At 39.7% G+C, this 19,609-nt stretch overlaps 1 protein-coding gene across 6 annotated transcripts in view; it reads left to right on the forward strand.

Moving 5' to 3' along the window:
- The window catches only part of ZNF521 (zinc finger protein 521), a 338,210-nt gene that overhangs the window by 270,658 nt on the left and 47,943 nt on the right, over positions 1 to 19,609 (forward strand). For all 6 annotated transcript variants that reach the window (XM_088469597.1, XM_088469593.1, XM_088469592.1 and 3 more), the window contains one exon: positions 14,373 to 14,504. In XM_088469597.1, coding sequence (XP_088325723.1) covers positions 14,373 to 14,504 — 132 coding nt within the window. The remainder of the gene's footprint in view (positions 1 to 14,372; positions 14,505 to 19,609) is intronic.

Genomic DNA, 19,609 nt, shown 5'->3' on the forward strand with positions numbered 1-19,609 from the left:
ATCTGTGTGCCTGTAGGTAGTAAGCCGCACCGACAACTGATTTTAGGCCAACTGCAACAGCCATTATCACTAGTATCTGCACTTGAATCAGGCCCATGTTAGCTGCAGGAGATCCATCCATGATATGGTATATAAACACTCCTGTATCTAATAATGCAGTGTTCACATCACACGTTCATTGGTTTAAGGCTCTGTATAATATGTCATCATACACCTGTATGTATTGCCTTTCTGTCAAATACTAAAATCCATTTATATTCAGTTTTAGGAAGCCTTTAAGTTTTTGAATGTGTGTGTGTATGTGTATATATATATATATATATATATACACTGTATATACAGTATATATAATTTATTTTTGCCTCAGTATGGAAAATGCTATACACTGTTAGGCTAATAACCATTACAGCAATTGAGCGTCACCTGCTGCTCAGGTGATAAAAGGCTGTGGTCTAATGGTCGGTTGGTTTCCGTTATGCATCCAGGAATTCGAAGAACTTGGCTGGTTCCGATCTAGGGATCAGCACGTTTCTATATAAGCAGTTCTTGGACCACCTGCTGTATCTGGATTTTTAGAATGCTTGTTAAAAGCTGCCAGCTTCTCATGTCACTTAGGACAAACATGCACACAATGGTCTGGCTTTTAGACAGGGATATTTAGAGGTCCTACTATACTATTTTGTTTTTGTTTTTTTGTGGCAGGAGCAGATTTCTCTAGTGTGGATAAGCTTCTTTTCTGTTACAGTCTCTCTCACAAACAAGTAATTGTATCATGCCAGGAAAGAGAACAAGGAAAACAAATCTCGGCCCTTGCTATAAAAATTACCCAATGTGTTGTGTACAGTATATAGGCTGTGCAGCAGGTCCATTGCTGTGTGGAATTAGTAGACTACTCAGTTTTGTTTATATTGTGATATGCACTGTGACCCTTGGGAGGGTTATGATAAAATAGCATCAATTCAGTGCAGTTTAACTTTAGCCGGCTACACACTATGCGATCCATTGAATGATCTAGCATTCCTTATGCGGATCAGAATGATAGATTAGGCGGATTGAATAGTGTGTATGGACTATCTGCTCGCTCCCGCCGGTTGCATGCAATTTTGTCCAGTCGGCTGTGCTGCATGGCCAACCGGACGATATCTCATGCTGCGCCGTTGCAGGTAACAAAGGACGGAACCAGGGATCGTTCAGTCTTTCATTACATCACTCAATGTGTACTCGTGTTTTACAATATGTTGGCGCGTCGGGCAGATATACTGTCCGGGTACACACCGGTAAGTGTGTACCTAGCTTTTGATGTTAAAAAGATTCAGGAGCTCAGTCAGACCCGCTCGTTAGATGCATTCGCTTGCTCCCAGCATATGCAAATCCGGCACACACCCAGCAAGGCAGGCGATCGCACGGCAAGGCATAAGCACGCCCACTATGTCTTGGCGTGCGATCACTTTGTGTATGTAGACACTCACCAGCCTGTTTTAAGATGTCCACTTGCGCACGTCATCTCCAGGAAGTGTATGTAACCATCGGTACATCGAGGGCCATCGGATGCAATCGCAGCGCTTGAGATTGACTATACCCTGCCATAAGCACTGCGATCACTAAAGTGTGAAATACAACCAGGTGACGTGTACAATGACGCTGCCTGTTAATTATGCGTGCCTCTGAAACGGCATTAAGACGCTCAGGCATGCCTGCGTTCGCACCTCCACTCCCCCATTTCATGTGACCTGCTCCTGTCACCACCCACATATGGCTTCTCCTGTCACTCTCTGCGGGGCTGTCTATGCGCAACGAGTGAACGCTTCCCAAGCTTTTGCACTGGTTCGCGCACGCGCACTGCGATGCATGCACAGAATGCGAACATCGGCCAGCTACAGCGAACGCTTCTTATTGTCCGGGTCTGAATCAGGTCCTCAGTTCTCATTATGGGTGTCGTTACAGTGGGTGTAGAGGGTGCCGTTGCAATGGGGCCCAGGCCATATAGTTGTCTACCATGTTCCCGGAATTACTATAGCTGCTAAGCAATTAATTCAGGCCTGAAAATACGGACTCGTCAACTCTCATATTGTTGGAGGTATCTGTCTCTGCCACTGATATGATCCATCTCCCGTGCTCCGGTTTCACCTCCACAGGCACAGCTGTACTAATCAGTGAGCCCAGCACTATCAGAAAGTAGGCTACTCCTTGTTTACGGCCTTTGTGAAGTGAGCTTGGGGTGGAAATTCAGCTCTGGGATTAGGACTGTCCCAGAAGACCTCCACAAAAAGTAGAATTTCCTGCATTAGGAAGGTAGGAGCTGACTGATCCAACACCATTCTCCCCTCACTGCAAACTGCAATTTTCTCAGCCCTGAAGACCCTACAAATGACGGGCTGTCGTGTAAGAATAAAATATGCCAGTAGAGCGGAGCACTTGAAGCGTCGCCATCGTAAATAAGGTGACAAATTAAATTAATTAGGGCTCTACTATGAGGGATAAACTTAGGCCATTATTGTAGGGCATAACGTTAACAAGGGCATTACTGTGGGGCATAGAATTAGAGATGACACTTCTATGGAAACATTAATTGCAGTTTACTAAAACATAATGTTTAAATAGTCATTTTGTCAACATTGTTATGTGTATCTATACACATCTATATAATAATTCTCACTGTTGACCGAAATGACGGAATTGTGTTGGATAGCACTTCACCCCAAATGCCCTTGTTCTTGAATAAACCGCACCTTTTGTTTAGGATGGATTGGGTGCAAGCACTGCTACACAAGGAGAAACAGGTAGAACCTTTTTTTTTACATCATGGGAATCTTACATTGACACCCTCCCATTCACGACCAGAAAACAAATCCACCATAGTCTTAAGAATTCTACCTGCTATCTCACTAGATTGGCAATACAGGATCCGCCTATTTCTTTGGGTAACTATGGCCTTTCTGGTGTCTCCCTCCTGAGTTCATATGATCATGTTATAAACTTTGCAACCGAAAATTAAATATAAATACTGCAACTACTACTTTGGGTATTTGATGTTAGAATATGTTTATGTATGTTCATTGTAAATTTATGAAACCAATATTTACTATCTGCGCTTCTGGTGGAAATAAAGCAACACCACGTTCCATTCTATCCCTATTCACTACAGCAGAGAAGCCTCAATAACTTCTTTAAAGTATATTATTTTGAGATAAACTTTATTATAAAGTGACTCGATGATGGTTTAACAGGTGAAAGTTTTAATACATTTATTTTGTTCTATTTGCAGTTGAATTATATTTTTGCAAATACGTGTATATTGAACGTTAAGCCACATTGCATGCACAATACGTAAGGCAGATTATTTATTATAAAATATACAGCTTTACCCTGTACCTTTTATTTTAAGGTGTATTTTAAAACATTTATCTTAAATGCTCCCTTTTTTATGTTTATCTTAAATGCTCCCTTTTTTATGTGTTTTCTGTTGCATGTGTATGTGTTTACTGTTGTATGTGTTTGCTGTTATGTTTTTGTTCAAGTGCATTTGAGTTGTTATCTGTTGGTAAAACATGTGGTTCGCATAGTTCACTTTCAGGCAACAGGAGTAAGTGCAGCCAAGCAGGAAAGCGAACAGTTGTTGAACTGAAATGCATCCCTTGTTCTAGGAATGATAGTACTACTCAAAGATGCACTAGATTGACTTTTGCGTACATTTCAGTTAAGCCAGGAATACAGCTGTTTCTGTTTAACCTTTTTTTATTTGATACCATAATGAAAGTAAAGTTTTCTGTTTTAAAATTGTAGAGTTGAATTTATCAAACAATATTATTTCCCAAGAGATAAATGAGCCACTTGTAATAATGAATTAAGGGATTTGTTGTTGCTGCTGTTAGTTTGTTACTCTCTTTAATTTTTAAAGCACTCATGTAATTCACACAGCTGTACAATAAGATTCTAATTTATAAATGTGGGACAATACCCAAGAGACACATACTCATTTTATGTATCTATTTTTCTGTATTTATTAGTTTAGTGCTAAAAGCAGCATGGTTGCACGGTGGTTAGCATTACAACCTCTCCCCTTACGGTGCAGAGTTTGTATGTTTTCCTCAGCTTTGCATGGTGTTTCTCCCTTTACCTCCCACACTGTCCAAAAACATTGTGGGAGGTCATGCATCTTCTGATCAAATGAACCCACGTGTGGGTAATTTAGACTGAATACTTCAATGAGGCAGTGACTTATTTAATGATCAGCCTCTAAAATGTAATGTGCTTTGAGTCTTGTTGAGATAAATGCCTTTAATATTAAGAGTTATTGTAAAATACCTGTATATCATATCTAGTTTGCCACTTATTCTGTAACGGAATCTGTATATAATTCCGACAGACGGGATCCAGGCGCTCAGTATCCCGACGCCTGGACCCCGCAGGATTAACATACAGACACTTGGCGGTTGGTATGCTAACCCTCCCCCTCTCCCTACCCTAACCCTCCCCACCCCGCTAATTACCTTTGGCATCCTGGCGGTCCGGATGCCGGCGTCGGTAGACTGGCGCCAGTAAGGTAAGCGTTGGCATCCAGACCGCCGCGATGCCAAACGCAAACCTTCTGTAACATGCATGTATAGCGTACTTGCCTACTTTCTGGGAGAGATTGCGAAAACAACCCCTACAGATGTGTCCACTTCGCATGCAGATTCACCCGCAGTCGCACACAGAGAACATAGGCATGCTGCATATATTTTAATCGCCATAACCTGCTTGTGCGTCCTATTCGCATCGCTTTGTGAATAAGAAGCATGTTAAGGGACAAAGTCACATGAAAAGACGCTTGCCGCTACAGAGTCGCACTACAGCATGGCGCGACTAGAAGGGCTGTTAAACGCGCAAGGTGGATAGATGTATGTGGACGCATGTGTATGAGCGTGGCAGAAAAGTGGAGGTGTATTGCTGTGCCTGAGCATTGTTACATTGTTGCTCAGTATGATCTACTTTTTGACAAAAAGACACTGATACTTTTCATGGCTTGTTTATGTATTGTGTTCTACTCACATGTGGTTCCATATAAATGGTGAAAAGAAACCTTATTTGAAAATGCATGAAGCTATAGGGATCATTGTGCCTTATAATCAATGCAGGGAAATGGCACGGATGATCCCATTTGAATGTATATATCTCTGTTCTTTTCCCAAGTACCTAAAAGCTACTTAATGGGGGTAAGGTGCAATCAGAGAGATTGCTACTATTTCAGGGAGTCTGCCTGACATTCAGGGAGAGTTGGCAAGTATGATGTATAGCAGAGCCGTAGCTAGACTTTTTGGTGCCCTGTGCCAGAAAGAGCATTGGCGCCCCCTCATTTTTCAAAGGGACATAATGCACCCAAAAAAGGGTCATGGCTTCATGGGGAAGAGATAGGGGAGGCCAGGAGATGCTGGGGATGAAATAAGACAAATCTACAAGCAAGAATTATAATAAAGATAAATTTGACAGGCCCAAACAGCGCCCCCTGACCTGTGGTGCCCTGCGCAATGGCACCTGCCGCACTACCCTAGCTACGGCCCTGATGTATAGCACCTCATGTATGTGTGCTATGCTTAGTTGGTTTATATTGCCTGTTCTGTTTCCATTATACATTCCACTATAAAATATATAAACGCATAATCCATAGATATTTACGCATTAAGAAGTATGAAATTAAAAGTATTGTTGAGATTTGTGTGCGCACATGTTTGTATAAGGTACGTTTCCAGTTTTGGCTGAGTGGGTTCCTTTGGGATTACATTCAGAAAAATATGTTTTCTCTGGGTATTACAGTCAGAAATATCCTTGAAAATGGTTCATAAAAACTTTTATGCATATATTTTAATATTTGTAAATACTAGTTTTGTTTTATCGTTTGCATGTTCTTTCTGAGGATGTTATTGTATTGTGTTAATCAGTATGGAACAAAAAAAAAGTATATCACTAATTGCTATGCAGTGCATTCAGCATGTTTATCCTGTACTTTCATTATTTTGAATACACTTGTAGCCTTTGCTATTGTTTGTTTCCCAAGTGCATACTGTGAAATGAAATATCGCTATTTAACATGTTGAAGAAAAAGGATACGACCTGCATACATGCATCATACGAGTAAGAAAAAATGGATGTTTTTAATATGCGAGCAAAAGAAGTCAGACATATTATAATATATTTACAAATATTGGTTTAACCAGATCAGCATTGTTTTTTTTTTGTTTTGTTTTCAAGTCCTTCCCAGGCAATTGATTATCACATCCACACTTGTCCTTATTTAGTTCCAATAGGCTCTCTACAGACGTAAAGGAGAAAATCTGTGTTGTTTACACTTCTTCCACTGGCTACCACTCCGAAATATATCAATACTAAGCTCTTACCTGTCATGTAGATGGGCACATTACCACTTACTCCATATTTTCCTGTCTTGCAGCTCATAACAAAATATCACACTAGTTTATAGTTCGTGAAAGAAACCATATATTTTTTTTTGCTATTTTTTTTCTCTTTCTTTTCTTTGTGCTTAGGAAAATAGAAATATACTAAAGTTCTAAATAGCTTAAATTTTAAGCTGTAACACTGACGGCGACTGCAGGCTATTTAAATCTTGCTTGACATGTTGTTTACTGCTGTGGTCGCCAAAGCTTTTGGTAAATTCACCCCCTTATTATCATGTACCAGGAGAGTTTTTATTGCTGTGGATGTTAGCCTATAGATATATCTAGTATTTGAGGTTAAAGGACCCTTCTGGACAGCCTCGAGGGGGTTTGGGGGTATAAAGAATCCTTATTTACAAACTGTTACAAATTGGTGCTTGGTAATGGCTGATGTGTTGATTGGACAATACAGAGGCGTCTCTGTGGACTTCAGGAATAACAGCTGCATGTGAAATAACCAATGAACATTTCATTGTATTTGAAGTGAACTAGGGCTCAATGTTTCAGGGAAAAGAGCATTAACTTGGGGTGTTTAGATCAGGGTCTGATGAAGTGATCTCTGGTTTAACGATCTGGCTCCTTAAGGGTGTTATCAACCTCTGGTACTGATGAAAATGTAAAGTCTTCTGAAGCAACACAGTATGAGCCATTATAAGTGTAACTGTGCTGGAGGAAGCGCAAAAGATAATGTTTGTTTTCCCTTTGTTCCCCCAGCACATCCTGCAGGCTGTAATTTTACCCATTGCTTTATAGCTGTATCTCCTGGCTGTACCAAGACGCTACATTCAAAATGGAAACCTATGCAGTGTTGCAATGCATTTTAGTGCGGGCACAAATCTAACCTTGCTGTTTTATACGGTTTTTCTCTATGGCACTGACTGTCTGCTTGTGTTGCATAATGTTCAGAGTTTATGGTCTACATTACTTACTGTACTATGCTGCATTATTATCCGGGAACCCATTTTGGATTTTACAAGGATACTTTGCTGTATGCTAATCAAGACATTTTTGCTTCTTCCGTAAGACTTTGCCATTATGAACTGATTCTGAGTTGGGAGCAAAGCGAAAAATAATACGTCTCTTGCACCTTGTACTGCAGGTGTGGGGAGATGTAAAATATGCAGAGAAATCTAGAATTGAGAGGGGAATGTTGTTTTTTTCAGCCTATGGCCCGTATTCAGTTAGAGGCGAACAGCCGCAATCCGCGCAAAGTTTTTGCCGATGCATGGTTTTCGCCACTTTCCAAAGTATCGCCCTATTCAATTCCAGGATGTTTTCGCCTTGGGCGAAAACTCCATAGGCAAAAACAGGCGAAAAAGTTTCTCCACCCAAAGGCAGGAGAAAAGATGTGCAAAATCCTTATTTTTGAGTAAAAATGTGGGGACTTAGTTCAAAACTCTTTGGGCACCCCCTAATGACTAATTAGGAAAAAAAATAATCTAAAAATTACCTTAATACCCCCTAAAAAAAGGCATGTCATTTTTGGGTTCAACATGTAAAAAGTGTTTAAAAATGTGTTTTAAGTATTGGGTTGGGTATTTTGTGCTGTATGAATGGGACAGGTGTTTTTAGGATTGCAAGGGGCTGCAGCAGTTGTATTTTTTTAAATTTTTTAATCTGCACTTTACAGACAGAAAAATATACTAGTACTCTCCAATTTAACTACAGCAATTATTTTTAAAGAAATTGCTCTATATAATTTTTCAACACTTATGCAAATGTGTGTATAACAGCTCTTTGACTCACTAATATAAGATCCGTAATTACTATTATTAGGGCTATGAATACGCTTCGATATTGATTCCCTAGGTCAGTTAGGATTTTTAGGGGGGTATAGACTGATTTCCCCTAAATAACCTGTCCTTTTCGCTATTCACTGCATTCGCACACATGCGTTTTTGCCTGTTTAGCAATTGAATAGGGCGGAGAGCGGGAGCGCGCGTTGTATAAGTAGGTGAAAACTTTGCCTCAAAACAGGCGAATGAGGCGAAAACATTGCGCTTATCGCCGATCTCAGCTTTTCGCCGCTAATTTAATCCGACCCTATGTATCTACATACCTGTTGGTAAGTATCCTGACCCTACCCCTAAACCTAATCCTTCCTCCCCTCAGCCGCTACCTAACCCTCCCCCCCCCAGTGCCTAACCATAACCCTCCCCCTAGTGCCTAACCATAACCCCTAACTCTGACCTTCCCCCTCACCCCACTAATTACCGTTGGGATGCTGGCGCCAGGATTCTGAGTACCGGCATCCCGACAGTCGGGATTTAAACTACATCTCATATCTATGGCTGTCACCCAGACTGTTGGATTTTTGGAATGTCAGTACCTATTGTAATCATTTTTAGGTCATTGATGTCAGTATGCACCATTGTTTAAACTGCACATATACAATGACACACATATTTATGTTTTCAGCAGAATTCATCCACTATGTTTTTTAAAAATGCATTTGCACTTCTAATTGCACTTTTCCATTAAAATGCATGCTTGCATAATGTCCGGGAAACTCATGGATTTATGGGAGATCTCCTAAACTCATAGGAGAGTAGTAGACCAGCATCCCAGATTCTGCCCACTTCCCCAGTGAATAGAGCAATCTCCAGGGGTTTGATGTCATGCCATTATTTGTCAAAGTTGCAAATAGTGGCATTGCGCAGTGGTGCTCGGGTCTGCGATGATGGGATTTGTAATAGAGACGGGTTTTCAGAGAGTGATTAAAAATAAAGATTTGGACGCCTGGGAAAAGACCGATATATAATATTTGTTATTAAAATGGTCTTTGTTTATGGTGCATAATAATTACGTTGGATTTGGCCAACTGAATATGTAGGTGTAATTTTGCAGAAAATATGCCCGCCCACCTCTGTGTCTTTCCCCTGAAGTGGTTTAGATTCTGCTTGTAATTGTGATGGCATCATTGGAATGCCCCAGGCAGCCCCAGCAGACATAATGCAGATTTGATGTTCTGTTAAGCTTGCAGACCTGAATAAAAAATAAAGAAAAGGAAAAAAAAAAAAAACTGTTAACTTATCTAAATTTCGAAACAGTGGATAGACTATTAAGTGACTGAGACTTTTTTTTATATACAGGATCGCTTTATATGACATTGTCAGGTATGATAGGGACATAAAAGCCTGAACGTTCAAGGACCGATCAGCTGATACTGTATAACTTATTGTAGTCAGGCATTTGGTTATGTGAAGGTTACTTCCGTTTTGCTATATGTTCAGGCTTTCTGATATTCTAATAACATTTTCAGGGACAATTTGCTGTTGGTATGAAAAAGGCAACTGGGCATTTAAATTATACATCTCTATGTGTATATGGGACTTTACATTTACACACCTACTCACCAAGACGGGTTGGGCAGGCACGGTATCCCGACAGTCAAAATCCCGACTTTCAGAATGACAGCAGGATTCCGATGGTGAAAATGTAGACGAATTTGGGTAATTATTCCTAACCCACCCCTCTCACAGCCTAACCCTCCCTTCCTGCGGCCTGACCCTCACACTTACCATTAGAAGTTGTTGGGATTCTGACTGTTGGAATGACGGCAGCGGGATCTCTATGGTGAAAATGCAGACGAATTTGAGTAAGTATTCCTAACGCACCCCTATAGCATCCTAATCACTCACTGTAACTCTCCCCTCACTACACTTAACTTCAGTGTCCATTGATTCTCCTACCTGCATCGATGTGTCTTCTGTTACTTCCAAAGTGATCTCTGATCTCTAACACTGCAGTGCATTTCCTGGTCACATGACACATCCAAGGTGTCCATCAGTGCTCAAGGCACGTCATCCATACTCAGAGGCATGCCTCTATTAGCTATCTTTCTGTGCATCTTACTGCCTGTGGTGTGGCCCTGCCCCCAGCTCTGCAAGCAGTGGCTGACTATACAGAAGCGAAGCTGAGCTGTTGCTGCCTCATCTCTAGTCTCCCTGCAGGGAGCTCCACAAAGAAAGCTGTTGAGTGTTAACTATAAAAATGAATACAATAAACAAAGAAAATGTTTATAAGTTATAATTATCTTCTTTGTATTATTCTAATCATTTTTTACCAAATCTCAGGAGAATGACAGGTGAGGTTTTGCCTACCCTGACTGCACGTCCCTGCTTTACAATAAATAAAACTTGTGCCCTTATGCGACACATAAATTGTAGGTTACAGAAAGCACTTACATCCTGGTTAAAATCACATAAACTATTTGATCTTTATACTAGACCGTTATTAGATACAAATGGCGCATCCTTAGAATGTAAGCTCCTATGAGCAGGGCCCTCTACCCTCTTGTGCTTCTCCTTACTATACCTTCATCTACTTCTTACTCTCTACCAGGGCACCTAACACTTGGTTGCTTTGCATTGTTGCATATCTGGGTGTTATGGTCACGAATGTAGCAATGTATATTATCCATGCCCTGTGGTGTATTGTATTGTACTGTAAGTCACTGTAAATCAATCTATTTATGTACTTTGTAAGGCGATGCGGAACACTTGTGGCGCCATATAAATAAACGATAATAATAATACTGTATATTCTAGTTTGGCTATTTGCCCAAATTCGGACAAAGCTTGCAAATTGTGCAGAATTTTGCCCATTGCACATGATACCTACGACCAGATTCATTGGTTTGAGTCGGTGATTCATGATTCACCCTCAACCAGTGAAAGTTTTTGCTCCAGAACTTCCTGTCAGTCATATATGCAAATGTTTGGAACGCAGGCAGCAGCATGTGATTGAACATTTGAGAGTGACTGACAGTCAATACAAGTAAATTGTGTATTGTAACTTCACAATGAAACTTGTAACATTGTAACTTCACAATGGCAGGCAGACTGTCTAGTTAAGGGTATAGCAAAAACCCAATCAATAGGGCTGATGCAGATTTGAATCAAGTCAGCTGTATGTGTATATTTGTCAATATGAGTTGCACACATGCTGCGGTCGGACTGTACCTATCCATATGCTTTGTATCATCTTTACCAGTGCGCACTAGCACTATACTAGGTGCAAAAGATCCATCTGAAATTATGTACAAGTACACACAGCCCTGCATAGCCTGCAGATCCATTGGCACCCGCTCTCTGATACTCTTAAAGAAGCCAGTTAAAGCCCCTCAATCGCATGACGAGATCAGTTTGGGTATGATGCTGCATCACTTGTAGTTACATGTGTTTATTTATGAAGCATGTTTACATTCCGCGTTGAACTCTTTATCAGCCACAATGTATTTAAATAAATGAAAACTGGTTGATAACATAGTGTATGTCCAGATATTTCTACAATGACATATCTAATGGCTGCTAAGGTGTTTAACAACATGGACCACGTACTGTTATAATTCTTTGGTTCTATAAGTGGCTTTTAAAAGGTATTACTACAGATGTACACTGTTGCTCAAGTCGCGCCAAATAGCTCCTCTTGGCTGGTCAGGTCCTAGGCTGCTCGGCCGCGCAAGCATCTTTCTCGCTCAAGTATGAATCTTAATAGCATAAGTGAAACAACTGAAAGCAACAAAACTACTTTGCTACCTGTAGATTACACTGATCAATTGGATGTGTGACATCTGTGCGCGGATGAGTCTGAATCTGTATACAGTGCAGCTGCCGCTGCTTTTTTTTTTTTCACGCCAAGTTCCGCTGTTCTTCATTTGCAGCATTATACGTTTGTAAAATGAATTCTTGTGCAGTCATAGCCCAGCGCCTCTAATACAATGTGAGTGATGTTTTGCGGTGTCTGTGGTGCTAATAAGACACAACATTTAAAGACAAATACAGTACTGCATGCTACTCCTCTGAGCGTCTCAGTTGCGCAGTATGGCGTATAGATACTAGGTGTATGGAGACACATCTGTATAACCACCAATTTTGGTCACAATTTGTGCAGCAGTTCCAGAAGTAGCACTATCAATAAAGTGTTTTTATTGGTCTAGAAGAAACCCTGCTACATGGAAGAGCCCTGTAAGCAATGCTGTAACAGGGTGGTAGTGTGCCCTGTGCCGGCCCCACCCCCTGAAACCATGACATCATGATGTTGTGCAAAGTGGGAGGGGCCACTGGCACCTGGAAGTACAGCACTGCCTGGACGGTTGTACAGCCTGCAGGGTGCATGCCTGGAGCATCCAAAAGACACTCTGGGCTGCACTGCAGCAGTGATACTGACAGCAGGGTGCTGTTCCAGGCAGGTGCTGTGGGGTAGCGAATGTGCCACCCACAGAGCCCTGTGCAATGGCACTGCTTGCACACCAATAGTAACTGCACTGGCTGTAAGGCATAACGTCTCCCAGAATATTAATATTAAAAGGCCATCACATGGTGCCGAGTTGTGTACTAGTCTTCATAAGGAGCTGTATTATATACTAATCAGTTTGGTCTGCATTGGTGAAATGGTGGTGTTGTGCTATATTGATTATAGCTCTCTGAAAGTGAAAGCTTACGTGGACTACCGCACCTTTGTGCTAATTGCTGGATTATGTTTGTGTCTAATCAGGCAGCTAAAATGTGAAGGAATGTCATCTGATTTCCTCATTACAACCTCATTGAAAAGATCTGATCTGTATATAGTGAACATCAAGAGCGGCAACTGCCAACACTTTATTTCATCTTTAGTTACAAATAGAGAAGGCAAAGCAATCCAGCTTAGTGGAAATGACAGCTTGATGAGGCAGATACCATTATGTTTACAACATTTGTGTCATGTGCGCTACGGTAGTTAAAAGAACATATTGGTGGAGGGGCTATTAAACTGTTTTGCCAAGTACATACAGTGAGATTAACTACTTGTCTCCATCACGAACAGTTAATATTATGATAAATAGTTACCTTTGGCAGAGTTATCTTAATGAGGATGAAATCTTGTTTAGCTTAAATAATTCTCTAGAAAGCGTAATCTAATTGTTACACCTTTTCTCAAGCAACGTGATATTTTGTTCTTGTTCAAAATATTTTGTGTGTTTTGGTTATAGTGAAATGATAATTACGTGTTATTGTGTTGTACATGAGTAGAGTTAATCATAAACTAATAGATGTGTGTTGAGGGTTTTAACAAATCACTATATAAATACTGTATGGCAGCTATTAAACTAAATTATATTCTTACAATTCTAATGTTTAAAAAGGCAACATTTCACTTTTTTTTGTTAAATACTTTTAATTTGAATTTGTCTTTATGGTGAGTATTGTACATCGGCATTATAGTCTCCTGTTTAGGACAAAGGACACAGATTACCCTAACCTGTCTTTATTTATGTGGACAAGGAGAGGCAAGAAAGGCTCATACAGTGTCTTGCCTGGGGCCATATGGGGTGATAATCAGGCTGTTTGTACCCAAGACTCCCCTAAATTATTATTGGAACCTCCTCATCTTTGCAACACATGAAGGGCATCTGGCAACTGTATCTCAAAATACAAACTAGTAAGGGGACCCAGCAAATGTTGGACCTGCCCTACCACTATATCTGCTGCTACGCCCCCGTTCTTTAGGCTGAACAACACTCATGAGAATACAGTATGTATATCAATTTACTAGAAACTAATGACATCACTGTTACATGAGTCACTCTGATATCCGTAGTTCCTAGTCAATTGATTGGTTAAATCTTAATCCTACAATATTGATGCATCACAGTATGCAGGAGAAAAGTATAAAGGCTGCTGCATGACATACAACTTGGTGATGACTATTCACACATCCTGTCAGTAAACCAAGGACGGAGTGCCACAGGAAACCTTTATTGTGGAAAATAATAAACATTTTATATACAGTCTACAAAATCAGATCTATTGACATTTTGTCAATATACTTTTGTAAGAGTCTCTCTATACTTTGAACTTTTATTTAAGCTTCATACATTTTTAAATTGAATGATCTTATTGTATCAAAAATCACTTATTTATTATTAATTAACTAATGTAACTTCTGTTCTTGTTGTAGATGAAGGTCTGAACCATGAGTGTAAACTTTGTAGCCAATCGTTTGACTCCCCAGCAAAACTACAGTGCCACTTAATTGAGCACAGCTTTGAAGGAATGGGAGGGACATTTAAATGTCCGGTCTGTTTCACAGGTAAATGCTTTAAAATTCAAAACTGTTTTGTCTGGTTTTTTAAGTCATGAAATGTTTACCATTATGTTTACTTACTATTATTTAACATTGTTTATTTACCATGTTTAACATTATTTAATTGTTAACTGGGAATCTGAAAGTGCCATAGCTGTATGCAGTGCACAGAAATATGGTAATGATAAGTGTCAGCTTTTTGGATGTGGGATTATACCACAGTTGGTGCCTAATCAATTACCAATTTATAATTGGCATATTCCTGATTTTCCCATTGTCCACAAACTTCTATTCTAATTCTCTGGCTTTTAGAGTTTTAAGATTCATTGATGTGGACTATTTACAATAGAAAAGCCTCACTCAACTCCAGTACAAATATCACAGTGGGAGTTATAGTACCTGTACATACAGACAGTACCGTATTCGGTATGCTTGTGTCACTGGAAAGTAGTTTAAAGGTTGGCAAATGTGACAATTACTCTTTAGATACAAATGGCAGATATACTGTATTTAAACGATCAATACGCCTCTGAAAACACAGTGTGCTCATTTCTTCCACTTGTCTACTGCACATACAGGAGTATATGCAAGTCACTATTCTTGCTTATATATAGGGACTGGACTTATGTTGGTTCAATAAAGTCACCATTTATTAATTCAAGTTCAAAAAACAAAAATAAAATGAGAAATACATAGTGAAAATGTAGTCTATAATATTGGTGGAGAAGATCTTTGTAAAATCAGCAAACCATGATGTCAAAATGAATACACATGCATAGCACATTCCTTTGTTTCAGAATGAATCATATGTTATGACCAAGTCTAGGTACACACTATACGATGTATTGTACGATATATCGTCCCAACGCGGATAGGAATGACACATTGTACACATCGTTTAGTGTGTACATCCAAACCGTTGTTTCTGGCGGTCGTTGATCACATCATCCCATCTGCTGTTCTGAACGTCAGAAGGGACAATACAGTAATCGATGCTGTGCAGTTGCAGCACATAGTGATACATCACACTGTCGTACGCTGCATCATGCAGTGTGTATGTTGCGCACGATGTACATCACGTCACTGGTCAAACCGCTATATGGTGTGTACCAGTGCTGGCTGCAGAGGTGGGGCTGCAGCGCAGTCCAAAATGCAAATAGGGGAACCACACCAACTGCCATCCCAAATGCTGCCAAACATCATCAGCTGAGACTCACTGGCAGTTGGTGTGGTTCCCCTATTTGAATTTTGGACTGCGCTGCAGCCCCACCACTGGAGCCGTCGCTGGTGTGCACCCATCTTAAAGATGTAACATCAGTTTTTAAGGCTTAGTAGTGTTTAAATGGGATATACTAGCAAGCTATATATTTTTCTCCCAATAAATAAACAAGTTTGAGGAAATCATTTTAGAGAATACATTTAGAGTACGCATAGAGTTTTATATTACTTTGTACTTGATACTTCTGTGACATCCGTATATACTGTAGATGAATTGAGAATAGAGAAGTGAAAATAATTGTATACACATGTTTTTAACTTTAGGTCAGGGACTATACAGTATGTGAATGCATTCCAACAAATAAAGATTGGAAGAACGTAACTACTGTGCTAAACATCAATTTATTTTCTCTTTTTTTAAAAACGTAAAGTGGTGACCGTGTCACCCTTCATTATAACTATTATTGCTCTTTAAAGATGAAGCCAGCAGAAAGAAGTGCTCAAATAGTGACATCTAGTGTTGAACATAGTGTTAACAGCTATTTATTTTTTTTATACTGTACAAAACAACAATACAGAACAAAATAGAGAAGGTAAATGAACTGTAGATTTCATTACTAGACTATGAAATAGGAAAGCATCAGATAAGACTGCCACAGAGCCTGTTTTCACCAAACTTATATTTTTTCCGCCTAAGAGAAAAAGCCCACTGTGAGCCCAACAGGTGAGCAGTCTACTCAGCCTCCTGCATGTCCTGCAGTAATAAAGGCAATCTGCTCTGTGTGCAGACGTTCTCAAAAGAATCATGCAGCTATTTCCAAAGACCACTACACCCTCCTGAAAGTCTTCCTACATAGACGTAATGCCTTAAATCTAATATGTCAATTCTTTAATACTGCAGAGAGCTAGAGATCCTTTGAAAGCAATTTTTCTATTGACAAAATTCATAATTCTCTAATAAGCTACTGAGGGGCTTATTGTACAGGTTACAGTATTGTTAATGTATTGAGCATTATTATTAAATATTTTTTGTTTTCTTTAAGAGGCTGTTATGTATTATACATGTGATGTGCATGGAAGCTTCTGCATAGTTGCAAAATACCTCTTTTGGGGTGTTCAGTGTTGTTCTCTGCTTTTCCCTTTGTCTATTGTGTAACATACAGTACATAAGCCATTATGGGTTCAGCTGGAGTGACTCTCTGAAGTTTCTGGTTCCTAATGTCAACACAACCTGATCAAGTGTTCTGAAAGGCAAAGGGTGTGACCAGCCATCATGCAAATATATATAATTTGTACATAGTCCACACCATATTTTTGCCTTAATGGGGTTTATCTACTAAGGGGTTTCATTGTGCTGCCATTAAAAATATTGCCCTTTTAAATTTGGGGCTTAAATACGCCAGGAATTAGGCTCTGATCCCAACATTCTAATTCACGTTGTGTTGCACCGTCTCTGAAAAGATAGATAGTTTTGCATTTGAGAGCTTTCCTGTTTATATGTTACGTGTCCCTTACTATTGGCATGGTCTTTGTGTTATGTTCCCATTTCACCATGTTACTTATATGACAGACCTTCCTGTCATGTAGTTTATCCACTTTCAAATTCAGATTTTCTGCTCTTTACTTGTCTTTTTTGAGAAACTCTCTGTAAATTCCCTTTAAGTTACCTGTCAAACTTTAAACTTAACTATTTAATATATTTTTTTTTTATTATGTAATTAAGTTTTTATTATTTAATGAAGTTCAGACTGTCTTTTTAAAAAGATATTTAATTATTTTATAAAAGAAAAAGAGAAGAAAAAAATGCCTAGGGGGTTTTGTGCTCCCCCGTTTCCATAGGCCCCCATTGTAAAATCACTTCCCACCCCCCAGTGGAAATAGCTCCCCCCATGTGGCAAAAGATACCCAGCATTATCATCATCCAGCCCCCCAATTGGTAATAGATCCCAGTGGCAGAGCACCCACGCCCAGTGACAATGGTCCCCCACTGTGTTGGTAACCCCGTTCCTCATGCGTCATTTTATATATAGTTGTATATTTTTTATATATTCTAATTTCCCTGTAAATGGGGTAAAAAACTGGAAAAGGAACCATTGTTGCAGTTTTAACTACAGAAGTAAGGGGAAGATTTATCAGCTTGGAGAGAGTGAAAGTGGAGAGAGTACAAACCAATAAGCTTCTAAATGTAATTTTTCTAGCACAGTCTGTAAAATTACAGTTAGAACCTTATTGTTTGGTACTCTCTACTTTAACTCTCTCCAAGGTTTGATAAATCTCTCCTTTAGTCTGTTTGACCTAGAGACCATAGAAAAAAATAAAAACAATATACAGATGTGTCCACATACATCTGTCCTCCATGCGGTACAAGTCTTGTTACACATAACGTACAGTATAAACGCAGTGCAACTCTGTAGCTCGTAGCATCTTTTTGAGCGTTACTTCCCCTTAAAATGCGTCTTATAAGTCATCGCAAAGCGATACGAAGAGGAGGCACAAGTAGCTTCTGCTGATTAAAATGATATACAGCATGCCTATATTCTGTGTGTGACTGCCGGTGTATCTGCATGAAAAATGCTATGTTACAGTGTCACAGCCGATGACACCCTAACGTAGCATTTTGCATGCAGATAAAACCGCTGTTGCCCCCAGAATATAGGCATGCTGCATATCATTTTAATCAGCAGAAGCTGCTTGTGCCTCCTATTCGCATCGCTCTGCGATAACTTGTAAGATGCATTTTAAGGGGGAAAGTCGCACAAAAAGATGCTCGGGGCTACCAAATGGCGCCACAAGAAGGGTTGTTTAACGCACAAGGAGGCTAGATGTATGTGGATACATCTATATATTAGAACGATTCCCACTTGGCATTTCTACAGGTTATAGACTTACCCCAAAATACTGTGTCAACTGACAAAATCATATTTGTTTTAGCATTAGAAGTATTGTCTCCTTTTCAGTACAATTAAATAATGTTTATTTTCTTATGAGATCAGTGGGCCTAGCCTAATGAGAATATGTGATTAAAATGCATGAGTCACCAAGCAATATCCTAATTTCTTCAGATGGCTTGAAACTACAATAATTGTAATAAGACAAGACTGGAGTCTGAGTCAAATGCCAGCATCCTTATTCAATCTCCCTCCTTCCTATACAGATACATGCAAACTTTTTTTTTTTTAGGTCACAGTGCACCAAGCATACATCAGAAGTCAGTGCTGCCAACCCAAATTCTGCCTCTGGCATATACAATTTAATTATTAATAGCACGTCTCCCAGGTAAACTGTTACACATTCTTAGGGCCTTGTTTTGTAGTCATTAAAATTGAACATGTTTGTATTATTGAAACCCTTGAATCTCTGTGTAGGTTTAGTTGATCTGAATGTGTCCAAAGAGAACCTACAGTAGTGATTTCCCATTTTCCTATCCCTGCCCTGGAGTTACTATAGGATCCGATTTCTTACTTTTTTTATTATTATTATTTGTAATTGTTCCCTTGTTCACTTATGTAGTTATTTTGCCCACACTGTTCAGTGATTGTATATATGTTTCTGCAGTGACCCTGAATGTTTAATGGCTTGTTTTTGTTAGTTCCACAAGGTATGCACATGGAAGGTAAATAAACCTGATTGCTGCAAGCTTAGGCATTATTAGTCACTGTGTTAATACAGTATGCACAGAGATAGCTGCAAAGCAGACCATGGGCTAAAAAAAGATCAGAATGTCTATACACTGAGGCGAATATGGAGGAAAGAGTGGCTATTTTCACTCATATTTGCCACCTTTCAGACACTTTGCACCAGGGCTTTGTGTGGATGAGGAATTGGGGCAGAGCAAGGGAGTACACGCATGGTAGGGAGATTAATCCTTACCATGTGGCAAGTTCGCCACTCTG

The sequence above is a fragment of the Taudactylus pleione genome, unplaced genomic scaffold, assembly GCF_031769625.1.
Source record: "Taudactylus pleione unplaced genomic scaffold, aTauple2 ptg000093l, whole genome shotgun sequence".
NCBI lineage: Eukaryota > Metazoa > Chordata > Amphibia > Anura > Myobatrachidae > Taudactylus > Taudactylus pleione.